Source organism: Thermobia domestica, chromosome 13, assembly GCF_964235325.1.
Source record: "Thermobia domestica chromosome 13, izTheDome1.hap1.1, whole genome shotgun sequence".
Taxonomy (NCBI): Eukaryota; Metazoa; Arthropoda; class Insecta; order Zygentoma; family Lepismatidae; genus Thermobia; species Thermobia domestica.
The window spans coordinates 45,523,778-45,542,986 of NC_137466.1; the positions used below are offsets into that span (position 1 = coordinate 45,523,778).

Sequence of the window (19,209 nt, forward strand, 5' to 3'; positions counted from 1 at the left end):
TCTATATTGAGTCTATAACAGTGCATATGTATTGTGTAAAGAAACAGTTGGAATATTTGTATTACATGAAAATGATGTAAATGGCAAGGTAGAGCTTGCTCCTTTTAGGTTATCCTCAAACTGAGTGATGGGATTCTCAACTTTCGATCACTAAGTCTGAGGCTTGAAATTCGTAACCATTTTTAACTTTTACAATAAATGAAACTCTTTTGGTAAGTGTAGCACCATCATGTGTAAATACATTGACCTGAATTTTTAACACTATGTACTAGATAATTTTATAGTCCTCTTTTGTATTTAAAATCTATAGTCGCTGAAATATTTAATGTGACTCAGAGTCAGTATGTTTCTCAGAAGTCAACCCAACACATTCAGGCACTTGTCCAATTGTGATAGTGTTTAAATCCCTCCACACAGAATTCGGGAGGTTGGTCTTTGAACCACTGTTGTACGGTGGCCTTTATTTCATCATAAGTGAAATGTCATCTCATCAAAACCTGTCACCTTAGTGGCTTCTTCAGCAGACCGAATTGTGAAGGTCCCAACGTGACAGGCCAATGATGTAGGAAGGATGACTCAACATTTTTCACTTGAATCGTTGGAACAAGTCCTGTACTACTGGTTCTATATGAAACTTATATGAAAGAATTTGAAACATTCTTTGATCTTCTGAGGTTAAGTAATGATGATTTTTGTTTTCTTGAAGAATAAAAGTGTAACAATAATCATTAAATACTGTTATAAACTCAATACAATATAAATTTCATGCAGAAATCTTCCTACTACAGTGACACCTTTGAATAACGGGCATTGATAGGACGTAACTATTTGTCTGTAAATGAAAGTTGACAGTTACAGAGAAGACATGTTCCAATTGTTGGGGGAGTAAAGCAGGAATTCGTTTTGTAAACAAATAGAAGTATCATTGAAGAGATGTGTTTATGTGGGGTTGCAGGGGAAGATACAAGTACCAAGGGAAACACAAGTAGTGACTTTTTCAGGGAAGAAAAGAAATTTCGTGTAGAATTCTTGGTCTTATAATTGGTTCTCCACCATAGAAAGTGTTGAAGGAGTAACGCCAGGAAGCAATTTAGTTTGGATAGATGCACAGGAAAATGAAGAATGTTGTGTGTGGTGGTTTACCAATTTATTGAGATTGAATTTGAAAGATGTTTTGTAGAGAAGAGAATTTCTGTTTACTGTAGCGTGACCAAGTTTTATTTTTTAATTGAAAGAAGCACTTTTTGTACTGAATATGTATAGAACAAAGAGCTTACTAAAGCATTAGGGGAAAAGAAGACTGCTGAGGCTCCTGTCCTATTATAATACAAACAGTTTTAACGGGATTAAAAAAAAATCTGTCTGTATTGTGGAGGTGTCCGTTATTGTGAGGTTTCACTGCATTAGATTCTACAAAACGACTTTTCATTGAGAATTAGCAAAAGCTTACTATTGAATTTTGAATAACTACAATTATTACATAGATTATATACACATATATACATATCATCCTTTGGTCTAATGGATGTAATTTAAAGAGGAAATGGAATATTCTGAGGTAAAACGATAGGTAGTTGGAATTTAATCTTCTTAACATAATACTTAACCCTTCCGCAAAATGACAACCTAAAGGATTGAAAAAGATGAATTAAAAGTCGCCGAGTTGAGAGTCCGTCAAATTACCCGAAATCATAACTGCAGACAAGTAATACAGAAAATCCGAGACACAGACGTCAAAGAGAAATATCGAAGACTTACAAATACATAATACAGATAAGGACATTAAAGCGAATTGATAAAACGAAAGATATATTATGTTTAGATATTCTTATCTTTTTACCTCAATTCCTCTTTAGAGGAAGCACTCTCGCTCATCGTCGCACCAAGGAATGCAGCAGCAGCAGGGGCAAAAATAAAACTTGAAGCAGCGGCCACACTGAGATTCATGGCGGAGATGAAGTAAGTTGGGAGGAAGATCCCTGTTTCCAAATTGTCTTTCCCACCTTCTTCTTCTTTCCTCTCGTTGATCTAAAATGAACAAAAATATAAAAATAATGAGGATTTGAATTATTATATTTGATACAATTTAAATAGCATTATTTCTAATTTCAGTTTTTGTACTTGGGTTCATCTGGGAACTATTAGTACTCATGGGGACTAATGATATTTAGAGGGAGGTTACACGTTGAACACAGTATTATATAAGGTATCTCTAATACAATAGGCTTTTCGCGTACGAAATGGGCCTAGTGTCTCAAGTCTCTGGGTATATAAGTCGCAGCGTGTCCGGCCTAAGGTCATTTCACAGTTGAAGCTAGTAGATGTATAAGTGATGGGATTCTTACAAATAGACGTAAGAGGATACTTTCAAATATCTAGGATCAATATTAATAGACGGAAACCATATTCACGAAGAAATTAAATGTAGACTAAAAGTTGGGAATTCGTACTTATTCAGTTCAAAATCTATATTTATTTATTATTCAGCTCAAAATCTCTTGTCGTAGCGAATTCTGTCGAGGAATTTGAAGCTTAAAATATATAAAACGATAATCATGCCTGTCATGCTGTATGGTCGCTTACTCTGAGGGAAGAACATATATTGAAAATATTTGAGGACAAGATCCTGAGACGAATATTCGGACCGAAGAGGAACGTGAAAGCGGAATGACGGAAACTTCATAACGAGGAACTACATAATTTATGCGGTTTACCAAAAATTGTTAGGGTCATCAAATCTAAGAGGGTCAGGTGGACAGGTCATGTAGCCAGGCTGGAAGAAAGTAGGAACGCTTTCAAAGACTTGACTGGAAGATCAATCGGGAAATGACCATTAGGAAGACCTAGGCGCAGATAGGAGGGCAATATTAAAATGGATCTCGCAGAAATAGGAATACAAAACAGAAGCTGGATCTAGTTGGCTTGTGAACGCGGCATTGACCCTCCGGGTTCCATAGGCCATGAAGTTAGTTAGACGTAAGGTATTGCACCGTGAAGATAAGTGAACTTCCCGCAAAACTGCGCTACATTTTCCAATTTTATTTCAGTAAAGGTGTAAATATTGCACAGACCTGTTAAGAAATGTCTGCTGTTTACGGGCAAGATAAGATAACAGTCACTTTCTTTGTGGAAATTTTTATATCCAAGACGCTCCTCACAGTAGGCATCCAATCACACAAAAAATAGGTGATATTCGGGCAAAAGTCGAGTAAGACCGACATATAAATAGTCATGGCTTCGCTAATGACCTAAACGTTCATAATCAAACTACCGTGTTCACTTGCGTAATAGTAGCACTTTTTGTATTTATTTATTTATTTATTTTATTTTATTTTATTTTTTTTTAAATGCGAAAATCCAACTGCGACTATTAAACGAGGAAAACTGCCATTTACTTATCGCTATGATCAAGACAATTTCGAATTTTGATACATACAACATTGTGTCAACAAAAAAATGGAGGGTGGAAGAAGTAGGTTGCTTGATCTCTATTGACAGATGGGTCACGATGTTACGTGTCAGTAAACACGAAAAGTTCTTTTGCAATTTCGAAGGAAGTCACGTTCACCAAGAGAAAACTTAAATGATTAAAATATATTTATATAATTTGAAATAAATGAATATAGCCCTTAACGGTTCACTGCTTCCGGCACTGTTTGCAAAACAACATATCCACAGACAACTTCCCGCGAAAAATTTACCAGAGTTGTCACCAGGGGCAATAACTGCTACCATCGCGGAAAGTAAATACACAAATAATCATAACGAACAATACCTGATACTCTTCAAACGCAATACACAAGATCAAACAAAGGTGTAGCCAAATGGTTACGAAAACTCGTTAAGGGATAGACAACTAGACTTGTTTACCACAAAAAGTTGCAATCTACTGGACTAGGTATGAATTAGTTGCATTTCAGTTCAATGGATAACATCAGTAATCAGTGCTATAAGATGGTTTCACCGTGTAACCAAGTAAACATTTGTATACTGGTACATAAAAGATTAACTCATAAAGATTAATGATCATAACTCTTATGGTGATAACACTAATTTGTACAGATTAAAATATGAAAATAACTTACACCAATTGTCGCACGGGTCCACTTCATAGCCCAAACAAGCCGAAAACGGGGCGACAACGCATCTAGCTGCACAACTGATTACACAGAGAAGTCTACTTCGCCAAGATATGGGATATGGATACGGCGGCTCCTGAACTGGGTGTTCCCTCAGATTATCATCATCGACTTCTCGCGGTGATCTCTCGGTCACCTCTTGTCGCTGTTTTCTCGGTCTTGGTTCCTGTTGCCGTTCGTGCTATAATAAAACAATAGAAATTTAATGAGAATAGAGAAGCATTATTTATTATTCTTGAAATTTCATATAGAAAACTATATATAATGATAATTCTAAGCTTTGGGGAATACTTGCGTTTCGGAAAAAAAAATCAGTATCAGTGATGTCATTCAGCTAGTTCGCACTGATTCGCCCGAACTGGTTGTTAAAATCACCTCTCCACCTAATAGAGGAGCACTTATGAAAAAGAAAAAATTAGTATTGTTCTTGAGAATCTAATATATTTATTTTCCTTTCCTTTCCAGCTTTCAAAGAGATGATTAACACCACATTAAATAATTTTCAAGTGTTTGTAGATAGTCAAGGTTTTCCTAAAGCAGAAATTCATCAAATCATCAAGGAGGCAAGAAAAATAATTAAAGTTATTGCTGAGAGTTAAGGCATTCAGTTTAATAAACAACGTAACTACAGATAAAAGAAACTACCTCCTTGCTGAAACTCGTATCTCACCTCTGAGAATAACTTCTTGTAGGAAAGCCTTTAGAAGAATGGGATGCAACGCACTGGTAAAAACGTGGTTACACCAAGGGTATTATACACGTGCCGATTGTTGGGTTAAAAAGAAAGCAACATCCGAGTATTCTAAACATCGACTTTAATTCTAGGCTTATCTCAACATCGGCGAGTTTTGCAAACTAAATATTAAAATAAGCTTTTGCATGACTTCAATCTAATACTGTTATTAGTATCATTGGAATCAATCAATCAATAAATAAATAATAAATCAGTTTACCTCCTTGATCTCCTCCACGAAAACTTCTTTGACCATCGTCTCACGATCCATCTGCGAGGTCTCAGGAGGAGAGGTGGGATGACTTCGTTCCTCAGTTGGTGGTGGAGTGGTCCGTTTTCGTGTTGCTTCCTCCTACGAAATATAAATCAAGTTATTTTAGTTCCAGTCCAAATCTGTTTCATCAATGACTCATCTTACTTGTAACAATACCCCTGTACTTTTATTTCCTACGTAATATCTCTAGTTGCATATAAACAGCATTAACAGCTAGGAATTCAGCAGTATATGCGTAAACAGTGCTGTGTCAACAATAAGTACAATCTCCTACTTCAAGTGAATTTTGCCACATGTGTAGTATTATTTCTTCCAGCATATTAAAAACAGTCATTTATTATTGGTAAAGAACGACACATTTCTTAGCGCCACAAAAGTTAGTATCTTCCTTTTTTTCGATTTTCCCAAAAACTAAGCATAAGAATTTAGCTTAAAGCATATTATTTCGTTCATTTCCAAGGGATCTATCGATTTATGTATGTCTTATCCATCGGCGCAAATCTGTCTTCAACATTGGAGGGGGGGGGGGACGGGTAATACCGTTCCTTTTTTTAAGCGATGTTCAAAATAGTTATGAAGTAGAAAAATAATGCTGTGGAGGATCAAGGGAGCACAAGTGTCTTCAACATTGGGAGGCGGGCAATTTGAGGCTTATTCTGGAAGGGTGGGGTGGGGGGAGACAGAGACTCATATTACGGTAGATGAATCTGATTTCCGAGGTGAACCTGTTGTATATTATACAGCAAGGAACATCAATTTAATCTCTCTTTCCTTTGTAGCAGTCGGACACAAATAATATCATATTTCTTCTCCTCACCCCCAAAAATACACATTTCAAATCGGATTATTGGGGGGACATTCCCTCCAACTCCAAGATTGAGGGGATTTGCGCCAATGCCTTATTTTTGGACAATATATTAGTTAAATAAAAATAAAAAATTTAAGAGTTCATGATAATTTCGGGCTATATCTCATTAAGAATCTATGTCTTAATGAAAAGCTTAATGAAAGGTTACTTTAACGTTTTACCTCAATAAGCTCTCGTACAGGATAAATTATTTAAGTTTATAAATTAATTATTCTTTCCCTCCATTTTCTCAAAAACTACGCATGACCTTTTACAGTCGCACATATCATTTTATTCTATCGATTGGTGTATTTCTCATCTGTGAACATTTTTTTTTCATTGAACGCTAAGAGTATTCTAGAATTGGGTTAAGATACAATTGATTAGTGGATTTCGCTTTATTTCTGTAATAGAAGATCGAACTATAAGTATGGATGACAATTTCACTTCTTCCTTTTCAGAGGTAGCAGCGAAGGAAAAAAAACTGAGTTAAACTATATCCTAACCAACTATTAAATTAAACTCCGGAATGCGTCTAAATACCAGTTGTCAATACCGAAATTTTCAATGGGAACCTCCATTTTCTTCAGAAGCTTATTTATTTACATAAACACACATTGCTCTTTTCAATCACATTTTATGGTTTCCATCACATAATTAAAAGAAATATATATTTCAGATATGGTTAAGCTTACATCTAACATTACATAGCTTGTAGCAAATATGGTAATTCATAATACATAAATGTTTCTGTTTCAATTAATTATTGGGGTTTCATCTGTATTGTGATTTTTTTTGTTTTTACCTGTGGAGTTATGCTTGCTGGTAATATGGTGAAAAATAAAAATAAAACCAATTAGTTCAGTAAATAGTTTGTATTAACTAATAAAGCTCAGCTGATAACATCATTTTCCCTGATAGCTTGAAATAATATATATGATTTGCTTCAAACTTTTCAATCTGCAAAGAATATTTGGGTCCTGGTTCTCTTGATGCAATGATCCATTATACGCTGAAGAAGATGGCGGCTTGTATTGAATTTTTCGGCATTAACGAATAGTTAGAACTGTGAGCGTCAGTTTAGTTTCTTCAGAAGTTATATCTTAATATCTTCACACTCACAATTTATACCTTTTGTCAGAATTTTTACACTTAGCGTTAGTACAAATAGAAAAAAAAAAATAAATTTATAAATTTCATAAATATAAATAAATAAAAAATAAAATAAATAAGAAACTACTGATTATAAATTAATTTCTATTTTATTGTCTTACCGTTCCGCTTTGTCTCCGCCGGAAGATTAAGCTTCTTATCCTTTGGAATCTAGATAAACTAAGATAAAAAAGAAATTAGAATTCGTGTGAACATAAATTCAATTTAGTGCACTAACAAATAATAAAATAAATTAATTTATTGTAAATAATTTCAATTAAGTTTTTGAGTCTTATTAAGTCCATTAATATAATTCTCTGGTCTCTAACAAGCTGGGCATGAGAAATACTACGGTCGCTAAAAGTGCATAACCCACAACCATTTTCAGAAATAATATATATAAATAAATAAGACTTTGAAGTATTACCTGGAACGGGGAGGCGGTCGAACAACTGGGCCATACACACGCCTCCTCTCTTCATCCTTAGGCCTCCTCTCTTCATCACTGGCTTCTTCCTCTCTGTGGCTGCCATTAGAGTGTGATCCTTCCTCTTCTTCCACTTGCACTTCAACCTCAGCTTCACCTAGTTGAACCTCTACTTCTGGAAGTGCAATTGCTGGGGTTCCCCACCTCTGGAACTGGAGGATTCACCACAAGCAATACACACTTCTGAAGAAGTTAGTCATAGGAGAGTCTTCTCGAGGAATGCCACTGAGATCGTAATCGGGCAAGTCCACGATTTGCCATGGCATTCCAATTCGAATCCTCTCAGAACTTATTAGGTAAGATAAGGACACTCCAAGGACCGAAGTCTCTGGAGTGGTCATTATCAACAAAATCTTGAGACCGCTGACACGCTGGGCCTCAGACATGTTGATAATGGCAAAGATGGTGTATGATGAATAGCCATACAACATTCTCAGCCATGGTACAGACACTGGCTGCGAATGCAATGACATGACTGAGGTCGAAGTGTCAAGTATAGAACAGAAGCTCTCATCACTACTGTTGTCATATGAGTGCTAAATCAAAGAAAGAAAAACAGAGGTAAGTCACATAAAATGGACAACCATCAACAATACATTACTTTAAACACATTAGCAATTCTTGAGAAACCTAGTTGGAGCGCAATTATGAGAAATCGCCTCAGCCCATGAGCTGTTACCAGCCTGATAGCTTGAGCATGGTTTGGGCATCGGCTTCCGATGTGATTTTTTCGGAGGTTAGAACCTCGTAATTCAAGTGACTCCCCAAATGTCTGACGATACTATATCAAAACCGAAAAACATGTACTTCCAACATAGATAGTAAATTTTAATTTTTCCGTAATATCTTGCTCAGGAGGGGGGTTAAACCTCGAACTTTTTCCTTCATATATATATATATATAGTGTTTCAATAAACAACACTTACAACGTTTGGGAGGTGATTCCCGAGACAAAAGAAAATTCATATGGACCTATGGAGAAAAGTCTTAGTTTTACAGCTAAAGCTGCCCAAAAGTATGGAAAAGCTATATTGCAACACTCGTTATTTCGAACACGAGAGACCGTGGAGTGGTGGTTCATACCAGTGTAAAGGAAGTTATGCATATGCATCCAAAATACATTATTCTAGTAATGTACAATGTGTGTGCAAGGGATTCCCTCATAACATAAATCCCAGACATGCTACCACCAGAATTTTTAGATATACTGTGACTTAAAAGGTGAGTCTACGTAGGGAAAAGGTAAGCTTTGACAACAGTAAATACGGAATGCGTAAGCGGGACATCTGACGTATTAGGGAACGCCAGCTCCGTGGTTACTCGTGTTGAGAAATAACGTACGCTGAGATGTGATATGCCACAGTATATTTCACGTTTTTTAATACGTAAAAACGTCAAATGATATACTGTATCACTTTATGAACGTTGATGGTGTTGTTTTGCGCACCCTATATACAGGCTATTTCAAAACAACACCGACAGTGTTTGGGAGGTGATTCCTGACACCAAAATAAGACAAAAAGTATATATCAAGCTGGTTGCACAAGTGCTTCCTTTCGCAGTTATAAGCTGCCGAAAACGTGAAAAAAAAAAAAAAAAAAAAAAAAAAAAAAAACACTTCAAAGCTCTATCGGGTCAAGACTTCATTTAGAAACTAGTATGTGCTCTACCCAAATATCCAAGTTTCAGAATCGTGCGGTACTTCTGCAACAATTTTTATAGAGGTAGTTGGTGAGCACTTCAAATTATATGCCGGTAGCTAAACTCCCTCTATAAAAATAGTTGCGTGAGTACCTTTGGATTCTGAAACATGTATTTTTGAATAGCGCACATATTAGTTCCTAGGTGAAGTCTTGATCTTACTACGGTAGGACCAATAGTTTTAGAGCTATGGATCTTTAAAGTTCATTCTTTTCACGTTTTCGGCAGCTTATAACTCCAAAAGGGAGCATTTGTTCATCCAGATTAGTCTATATTTTTGTCTTATTTTGGTGTCAGGAATCACCTCCTAAGCGTTGTCGGTGTTGTTTTGAAACATCCTGTATATAGAAATCACGCTAGTCCTGAAAGTATATGAAATAAAGTCCTTGAAACCCCCTTCTCCCCGTTGATTTTATACTGCGTATACCACTGGAAAAATATATTTAACAACTATACAGAATATAATAAATAAAATGTTTGAATAAGAAATAATATTCATATTAAATACAGTGAACCCTTGCGTCCTGAATTTAATCCGTTTCGTAAGCTGTTTAAGAGCTAAAATTATTTTTGCCATTTAAATTAATGTAAATATACACAATTGATCTGTTCTGGCCACAGAAATGTGTTTTTGTTTTTATCTTTTTAAGCGTTTTTTTTGTGATGAAGGATATAAATGAAAATATTCTTAATTATCCTAAATTAGATATAATGAAGACTAAAATAATACAAAAAAATGCAAAGAAATTTTTGGACACAACACCCTGACAAATAATGTGTATGACAAATGCTTGAAAGCACTACTGATAGCATGGATACAAATGTGTGTTCATAGCCCGAAATATCATTCGTGAACCGATATGTGGACGAATAGAGGGAGTCGTGAACTGTGGTCCACTGTATTAAATAAACGAAATATTATTAAACAAACAAGTTTCGTGTGAAACTACGGTAGACTTCCAAATTATACAAATTTAATACTTAAACTTGAAGTAGTACCTCTATAACTACTGGTTCCAACAGAGGAATAAGATCAAAGATAAGACCTGTTCCTCCATCCATATTAAAAAGCCATTATTTGCTATCTCTTGCTGTTTTTGTTCTATGGAGAGTCGTATTAAAACCGGAAGTACTTGTAAATTTCAACCACTTGTGGTTTTGGTAGAGTGTTGTAGGTTGGACGGTATGTTCTCTTAAGACGATGATCGATTACAGAAAACCTCTTATTGCTGTTCATTACCATTTTTGTTGTATGGCAACCAACGTTGAAACAGGAAATGGTTAATTTGAACCTCTTCCGGTTTGAACAAAGAGTTAAGGGAGGAGTGTTTGCGAAAAATTGCTTCTTGATATCTCTTACCGTTTTTGTTCTGATATCTTTCGACAGACGGACGGAAAGAACTGTTGTATAAGACTCCGACATTTATGCACAGCATAGTATGGAAGTCTGATAATTCGTTCATATAAAGCTACATTTATTTTCGTAAATGTTAAGATAAAAATTACAAGGTACTAAAGTAGTAGAAACTGATGCAGACATACCTCAGAAACAGTAATCCAGCTACCGGTACTACTACTAGAGTACCGTCTGTCTCCAGTGATCCCTTCCTCCAGTGAGTCTTCTGTCAAATCCGGGTTATTGTTTTCTATCGTCATATCCAGGTAATCAATTGAGTGGAAACTCTCCGTTGAACTATCCTCCTAAAATAATAATAATAACGTAGAAAATTAATAATAATGTAAATATATATATATATATATATATATATATATATATATATATATTTAAAATTCTACAGCGTTAAGTCTACTCAAAGTGTATACTCATTTTTTTAAAGTTAATCTGTATTTATTTCAGATTTAAGTACGAGGTATCCCTATAAACTTTAACAAATACAGCTGCCTCCCTTTAAAATATTACCATAGTATAACAACACTGGAAACACCTTTGTCTAAGCTTCCTGTTAGTTTGATGCAGTCTGTATCTGGATATGCCTGTGACAAATGTATGTAGTGTGAAGTCATCGTACGAAACACGTGTAACGAAATAGAGCAATATTCTAACATTATGCTTTGTTACAAATTGGATAAATATTTTATTGAAACGTTGCAGATGTAGATACAAAAGTGTTGTGGATGATACTAGGTCACAACTCCATTGAACGTCAAGAAATGAGGTAAATATGGAGAAATATCGTTGAAATTTGATAAACATATAATTCCACAGCAATTGTCAACCATGTTCGAGATAAACAAAGAAAAGTTTTGGTTAATTTTAAGGAAGGACCTGAAAATGAGGAAGATGTGTGTTTGTTTTGCAAATGTCTCTGATTTTTTAACAGAACAGTAAGAAAAAAAAAAAAAAGCCAATAAGAAAGAATAATATGAGGATTCGGTGGCTACTGCAGTACAGGACAACACCTTTCTGAAGTACATTGTGGTGGGCGATCAAACCTGACGTTCAAAACTTTTGTACAACGACATCACACTATGTGCATTTGTCGAACGTTTACTCACATACAAATTGCACAAAACTGGTTTAAACAGGCACTAATAAAAAATCTTAGACAAAAGTATTTCCAGTGTTATTTTACTTTTTTTTAGGTTCAATTGAGTTGATTTTGAGTTTAACGATCCTTCCAGCAGCGAGGTTATATGAGACGGGACCTACTGATTAACGTGGAATCCGAACCACATGAGCTCCCGGCGGGAATCGAACTTGGGCCTCCCTTGCTTAAGTTCGAGTACCTTTATAGGCGCATCTCGTAATATTAAACCTTAGCCGTACCAATCACTTACATCCCTAATAAAGTACTTGGATATTTTAAAAATGCGAGTAAGTAACTTAAAACCTGTGACAATGAAACTTATCATATAATTACCTCTGTATAAACATCTATAAATTTTATTTTATTTGTGGGGCCGCGGTGGCTCAGTGGTAGAGCGTTCATTTCTGGTGCTTGGGATCCCGGGTTTGATCCCAACTCCCGTGTGGATGAGTTTCATTGGGGTTCTCCCATTTCCTCCCACTTTCTTCATTACACCATTTTTATTCATTTCTCATCATCACCTTCTCCTTTAGCCTAGCCGGCATATCGTGAGACGTAAAACTCAAATATTTCATTTCATTTTTTTATTTTATTAATATTTTTACAATTATAAATAAATAAATAAATAAAAATATATATTAATTAATCTTTAAGGTAACGTAGAAGAAAGAAATACAAGTGGCAACATTGAAGAAATTTAACAAGTTTGTTTTAAGAGAAACTGCCTATGTTCAAATATATAAGAGAAAGAATTCATCTATTTTTCTGCTATACTCGTACACGAATTTTTAAATATTTTGAATAGTAATTAAATATTCTAGAGCTCACTGATAGAACGCTCACCTCTGGTGAGACGATCACAGACTGTGTGAATTTATGATAGACAGCATCGTGTCCGTAGAGTTTCATAATGTTCTTCCGCATTTTCATTCCACCAGTTTTCTCATATTCATTCAGTTTCACTAATGATCCGTTTCCTTTAGCCTAAAGGGCATAATCATGGGACGTAAATTTAGTTTAATTTTCTATAATAATAATAATAATAATAATAATAATAATAATAATAATAATAATAATAATAATAATAATAATAATCCATTCTAAATTGAATAAGCAAAGACATGTATTTTTTAATAATTGGTTCATATGAAAGAAATCATTTCTAAATATTAAACAAAATTTCATTTATTTTCGTATCAAAATTTACAAGCTACCAAGGCAATAGAAACGTTGTGATAGGCAACAATATCTCACAGAAAGAGTATCCAAATTAATGGAGTCATGAATTAAGTTACGTGTATATGTATAATACGGATATCAGGGAAATTTTAGGTCTTCAGATTAAGAATCGATTTACGCAGACAAGTTGAGTTGAGTTGATTTTGAGTTTAACGTTTCTTTCAGCAGCGAGGTTATATGAGACGGGACCTACTGATTAACGTGGAATCCGAACCACATGAGCTCCCGCCGGGAACCGAACAAGGGTCTCCCACGCCAAAGGTGCGTACGCTAACCGCTTAGCCACGAAGGACCTCAAGCAGACAAATTGAATAGTATGTATCATTTATTAAAAATAATAAAAAATGTATTACGAAAATCTATTTGACGATTCTAATTGATGTTTTAATTCTTAATATGGTATTAATTTATTTTAAGAACATCACAATAGTTAAGTTTATATATGTTTAACTATTGTAATAATCGCCACACAAACACACACACACACACACACACACACACAAAAAAAAAAATGACCAGATAAAGCAATTCTAAAGAAAGTTAAAATATCGCTTTCTACATTTCACCTTATTACTGTCATTAAATCACATATATTTATCTTTTATGATGAGAAACATGAGGTTATTATCCAGATAAAAAGACTAATTTCTAATGCAACAATATTATACAATGTTGAACAATTCAAGTATACTGACCTCGTGTTCACTGGTTCTGCGACAACTTACAGTAGCAAGCTGGAGATCCAGAACACAGGAACTGATATCAATCCTCGCTCTTCTTATAGTTTCCATCAGATATTCCTCTTCTGTGGCCAATCTCTGCTCCAAGTCCATTCCACGGTTGACGAACTCGTCGATCTGAAAAAAGAAATAAATACACAATGTAAAGCTTTTTGTTTATAAAGTATATAATATGGAGTGTCCACAAAGTTCTCTACCATTACAATGAAACATAGCTCGTAAACTATACGAGATAGAGACATGCGGTTTTCTGCAATATGTTCTATAAAAGTAACCAAGAAAGTTCTGTCGCTTTTCGTGCAGGTCTGTGTTCCATGGCCCTCACAACATGAGTTGAATGTCAATGGAGATAAGGCAAAGGTCAGTTATTGGTGTGGGTATATCCAACATACTACCTGGTTGTGGCAGTTCACTTACATCGTGAACTTGCGTGAGAACAGAGTGAACATGGAACCTCCACAGTGCGTCATAAGGGCTTGTATGCTGTACGAGTTCAAATTAGGGTCAAATGTCGCTGCAGCGGAGCGGAAGATATGTCAGGCCTTTAGTGAGGGTGTCGTGACTACGCGGACAGTGCAGCGGTGGTTTAACAAGTTTAAGGACGGTGGCGAAACACTCGAAGACACACCACGGGCCGGAACACCAACACGTGTACAATATGAAGATCTTTAGACAGCAATTGAGGCGAACAGTGGTCAGACATGTGAGGAACTGGGACCACAAATCAGTGTGAGTGGAGAAACCATTCGGCAGCTCCTCCTTCAACTTGGAAGGCACTGCAAGTTGGGTCGATGGGTCCCATATGATTTGACTCCTTGCCAGACAGCAACACGAGCAGACACTTGTTTCTTTACTGTCAAGTCTGAGGAAGGAAAAATTTCTGTGCAGGGTGTTGACATGTGATGAAAAGTGGGTCCTATACAAAGCTCCACGGCGCCGTCATTATTGGTTAGCATCCTATGAACCGGTTCCAAAACAGCCGAAATCAGCACTGCACCAGAAGGTCTTCTTGTGTGTTTAGTGGACTGCTCGCGGCATCGTGCACCGGTAACTGCTACTAGCTGGTCAGAGATCAATGTAACTGAGTACTGTCAGCAGTTGAGCCGTGTTCAAGACAAACTCAAAACTCTGGAGCCAGCACTTCTGAATCGCAAAGGGATCCTCTTGTTACAGGACAACGCTAAGCCTCACGTGGCTAGGATGACCCGGGACACCATTCTGCGCCTTGGATGGGAAATACTATTGTATCCACCATATTCCTCGAACATTGCACCGTCCGATTATCACCTGTTCCATTCCTTGGACAATCCCTCAGAGAACGCCAGTTCAAATCCCTAGTAGAGGTGCAAAATGCACTTGGTATCTTCTTCGCTTCACGATCCACCAAATTCTACAGCGATGGATCCATGGCCTTCCAGATAATTAGCAGAAAGTCGTCGATGCTGATGGGGATTATTTTTGATCTTGCAGGTACATTTTAGGTGACATATCGGTTTGAAGGTGGTGAGTGAAAAAGCGACAGAACTTCCTTGGTTACCTTTATACATCTCTACAAAGTTTTATTGCCAATTACTCTACTTCTACACGTGCCAATCTATTTGCCTTCAGGATATCGAGACGATATTCAAGCTCTATCCATATATGCTGCAACATAGCAGCATCAACAAGTCAGTTAAGTTTTCGCAACAATCTGTGTACGAAGTGCGGCAAGATCTGGAACAGGGGTTTCGTAGGCACTAACCTTGACCACCACAATCCGTCTCTCAGGAAAACGTCATTTCAAAAAGTTCCTAACATCTCGAGACCAATGAGGAGGTACTCCATCGTGTTGGAAGGTTATGTTTGGCCTTCAGTTCCATCATCTGAGAGAGTAGGTGCTCATGCAACATGTCATAGTAAGCTGCCCATGTAACCGTGTTCTCAGCAAAGAAAAAATGGACCGATTACTCTACGATACATAAGAGCACACCAAACTTTAAATTTTGTGCTGACATGAACATGTTCGCGAATGACATACTAATGTTCAGAGCCTCATATCTGAACGACCAGAGCTGACATGTAACTCGAAAATTGAAAACATGGGCAAACGGCACGTAATATTGGTATACATCTCGTATTGTAAAATTTTTATTATACTGTATGTACTCTTTTAGGGGAAGACAGATGTATGATTTATCTCTATAAATGAATGATTTAATTTATTGTCAGAGGAACGGGAGAAATGATTGCCAGAGTTCAGAAAGAGGTCCCATGAAACCACAATCAGTCAATAGATGACGTCACAAACATGCTTGGACTCTCTCAAGGATTAGTTGACGCTATCTATATATATAATCGGTATACGCGATACGGAATTACACGTGAAAATACACACGGTACTAACACTATCAGCCGTGAAGGAGTTGACCAGTCCAACTCCAAAGAGTCATTAGATCATGAAAAGATTTATATGAAGTCTGTGAGAAAGTATATTCTTTAAAAGTAAAAAAGAATAATCAAAATCAGTACATCTGTGCTGAAGTTATGCGTGAGCATGCTCACAGTGAAGTCGATTAATTACGATATTAACACTATCCATTGAGGAGTTTCATGGTTTAGCTCCGATGATTATCATCAAATCCTAATAAAAATTTATATAAAATAACCATGAGAACATACTTTTTTAGCCAAAAAGTAAATCAATAAAATAGGTGCATCTATGTCGAATTCATACGCGATCGTACACACAATTATAGTACGAAAACTCAGCCATTCAAAAGTTTCATGACCTAGTTCCGAAGAATATGATTAGATCCTCATGAAATTTATGTGGAACACCCGGGAAAGAATACTCTTTCAAACAAACAAACAAAAACATTAAAGTCAGTGCATATGTGTCGATGAATTATGCTTGATTATGCGCACAACACATATATATGTATAAACAGGTCGAATGAGAACATCATTTTGTTTTGAAGCGGCTATAAGGGTATGAGTTGAGTTGATTTTGAATTTAACGTCCCTTCCAGCAGCGAGGCTATACGAGACGCGAACTACTGATTAACGTGGAATCCGAACCACGTGAGCTCCCACTGGGGATCGAACCCGGGTCTCCCACGCCAAACATTAAGACATTCAAGATGCTATAGCTCAACTGATTTCAGAGTTAACCACAAATCATGACAACCTACCTTTTCAATAATTTGTCCCACATTAAAGAACTTCTCAATAATTTTCCTGATTTTCTCTAACAAAAATCAAATTCCCTGATATTCCCTGATTTTTTGGGTCAGTGGGAACCCTGTTATATATAGAAAGATTACTTCCATTACCTCTGTAGTGCGGGCATCCAACATCATTTTTTTAAAGTTACGAAATATTGCTTAATTTGTCAGGCTTTGTTAAATTTATCAAAGACGTAATCCCTTGCTACACCATCCCTAGGAAGTGCTAGTAGTGTGTTACGCCACAGTAATTTTTTTTCAAGTTGTAAAACATATGTGTAGATATATTTGTAGATGAAAGTTTTTAATTTTTTTTCTGATACTATTCTGTAAATAAGCTGACGAAAATTAATTATACTGTGAATCAGCTAAGTCATTAAATGGATTCTAACCTGGCCTTCGGCATTTCTTCTGCCTTCGTCTGGTCCTTGTACGGCATCCTGGAGTCTTCTCCCTTCCGCTAACAATGTGCGGGTAGACTCCTCTATCTGTCTACGAACAGACGCAAGAATTCTTATACACTCATACATTCTCCTATCTGTAAAGAAAGGTGATAACACGTTAGGAAAATTTTGTTCATTTTCGAACAACTTAGGAACGCAAATTAGATTTATATCTTGCGCGAGTAAAAGTCATGCAATCCAATGGATCATGTTAATTAAAAAAAAAAAAAAAAAACTATCGGAATCTTATTTGCGCTCCTATGCTAAGTCTTATTTCTAGAGAAGTCTACCAGTATCTACAACATCCGTTAGTGACCTTTTTGATTTTGCGTTATACCATTTGTTATAACAGCTACTTTTTGTACAATACAACTGCTTGACTGATGACTCAAATGTTAATTTCATGTTGGTTTCATGATTCACCTTAAAGGTACAGCAATATACTTTAGCGTGTCAGAAAATATCTGCTATTTGATTGTCCTTTCCGTTTTAAGAAATATTTATAAATAATTTAGTTCTGTTTTGAGATTATATACATTGTTTATTATTATTATTATTATTATTATTATTATTATTATTATTATTATTATTATTATTATTATTATTATTATTATTATTATTATTATTATTATTATTATTTTAATATAAAATAGAGGTATACTATTCCAGAAATAAATGTAAATAAATAAATAAAGATAACTTGTCTTTTTCCTTCTCTTTTAGAAATAATAGATTAAAATGTTACAGTGAAGTAACTGAAATGATGAACAATAATCTTACTTCATTTACAATTTAAACTTTAATGGATACTAGCAAATTGAAGGGCATATTAACAGTAGCTGAATTGTTAACAGTTTCTGTAGGATAACTTTTTATTTATTTAGCAGCTGTTATTAGTTGATAATCGATAACGTTTTATTGATTTAGTAACTGTTATTATAAGTAGGTCAGTAACGGAATGTTTACTATATCTACTTTCTTCATTATTTTGGTTTGTTGGGCTACATCCATAATCAACTATTTACTACTCACAATCTACGTTCGTATCTAATGGATGTATGCCCTCTAGAACCTGCATTATCTACAATACCATGAACTACTTTACTTGTCAATTTAGTTTAATGCAGGCTTTGCAACGTTATCTACTTCACTCACAATGTACAACAAATTCAAGTCAAGAAACAATGTTAGAAAATTGTCTACATTAGTTGATTGTTCCGAAGCTATATTTTCCATTTTAGTGGTAAGGATATATATATAGTTTGTGTAGGGTCCCAACCACATGCACTAGTACACAAGAAAACGAAGTTGGGTCTTCCAACTAAAAGCGAAAACGCTAATTATTTTGTCATGAAGCACTTCTAACGGATTGCGGTTGCTCAGTGGTAGAGAACTCACCTTTAGTGCATGAGATTCCTGGTTTGATCCCAGCTCACGCCAATTAGGCTTATTGATATGGTGGACAAACACCGTATCACGGACGTTTCAGAGGTTCTCCCGTTTCCTCCTACTTTCTTCATTCCACTATCTCGTCCATTATTATCATCACCGTCTAACTTAGTCTTGGAACATAATCGTGGGACATTATTTTTTTTTTAAAAAAAAGTAAAGTATCTCTAGTGTCTCCTCAAGAATCACATTAGACTATATTTCCAGTAGAAGCTAAATAAAGCACAACAGTTTTCATATTGGAAACATAATT

At 35.7% G+C, this 19,209-nt stretch overlaps 2 protein-coding genes across 2 annotated transcripts in view; both read right to left on the bottom strand.

Moving 5' to 3' along the window:
• LOC145668123 (uncharacterized) lies at window positions 1-7,797 on the bottom strand. The gene is made up of 5 exons (XM_081735680.1): window positions 7,573-7,797; window positions 7,268-7,325; window positions 5,093-5,224; window positions 4,086-4,320; window positions 1-2,028 (listed from the first exon to the last, which is right to left on the bottom strand). The coding sequence occupies exons 3-5, from the start codon at window positions 5,141-5,143 to the stop codon at window positions 1,853-1,855; spliced, it is 462 nt and encodes a 153-aa protein (XP_081591806.1). The 5' UTR covers window positions 5,144-5,224; window positions 7,268-7,325; window positions 7,573-7,797; the 3' UTR covers window positions 1-1,852.
• Window positions 7,794-19,209, bottom strand: part of LOC145667590 (uncharacterized) — a 20,580-nt gene continuing 9,164 nt past the window's right edge. The window contains exons 2-5 of the mRNA XM_081735055.1: window positions 17,457-17,602; window positions 13,817-13,978; window positions 10,876-11,034; window positions 7,794-8,168 (exon numbers count right to left, since the gene is read on the bottom strand). Of these exons, the coding sequence (XP_081591181.1) occupies window positions 7,794-8,168; window positions 10,876-11,034; window positions 13,817-13,978; window positions 17,457-17,602 (842 nt within the window). The remainder of the gene's footprint in view (window positions 8,169-10,875; window positions 11,035-13,816; window positions 13,979-17,456; window positions 17,603-19,209) is intronic.

Bases quoted from the DNA above. Each gene is read 5' to 3' on its own strand.
- LOC145668123 (XM_081735680.1), bottom strand. From the start codon at position 5,143: ATGGATCGTGAGACGATGGTCAAAGAAGTTTTCGTGGAGGAGATCAAG. The intron at 4,321-5,092 runs GTAAACTGATTT...GTTTTATTATAG, and splicing joins TCGTGGAGGAGATCAAGGAG to CACGAACGGCAACAGGAACC. The intron at 2,029-4,085 runs GTAAGTTATTTT...TGTTCATTTTAG, and splicing joins GGACCCGTGCGACAATTGGT to ATCAACGAGAGGAAAGAAGA.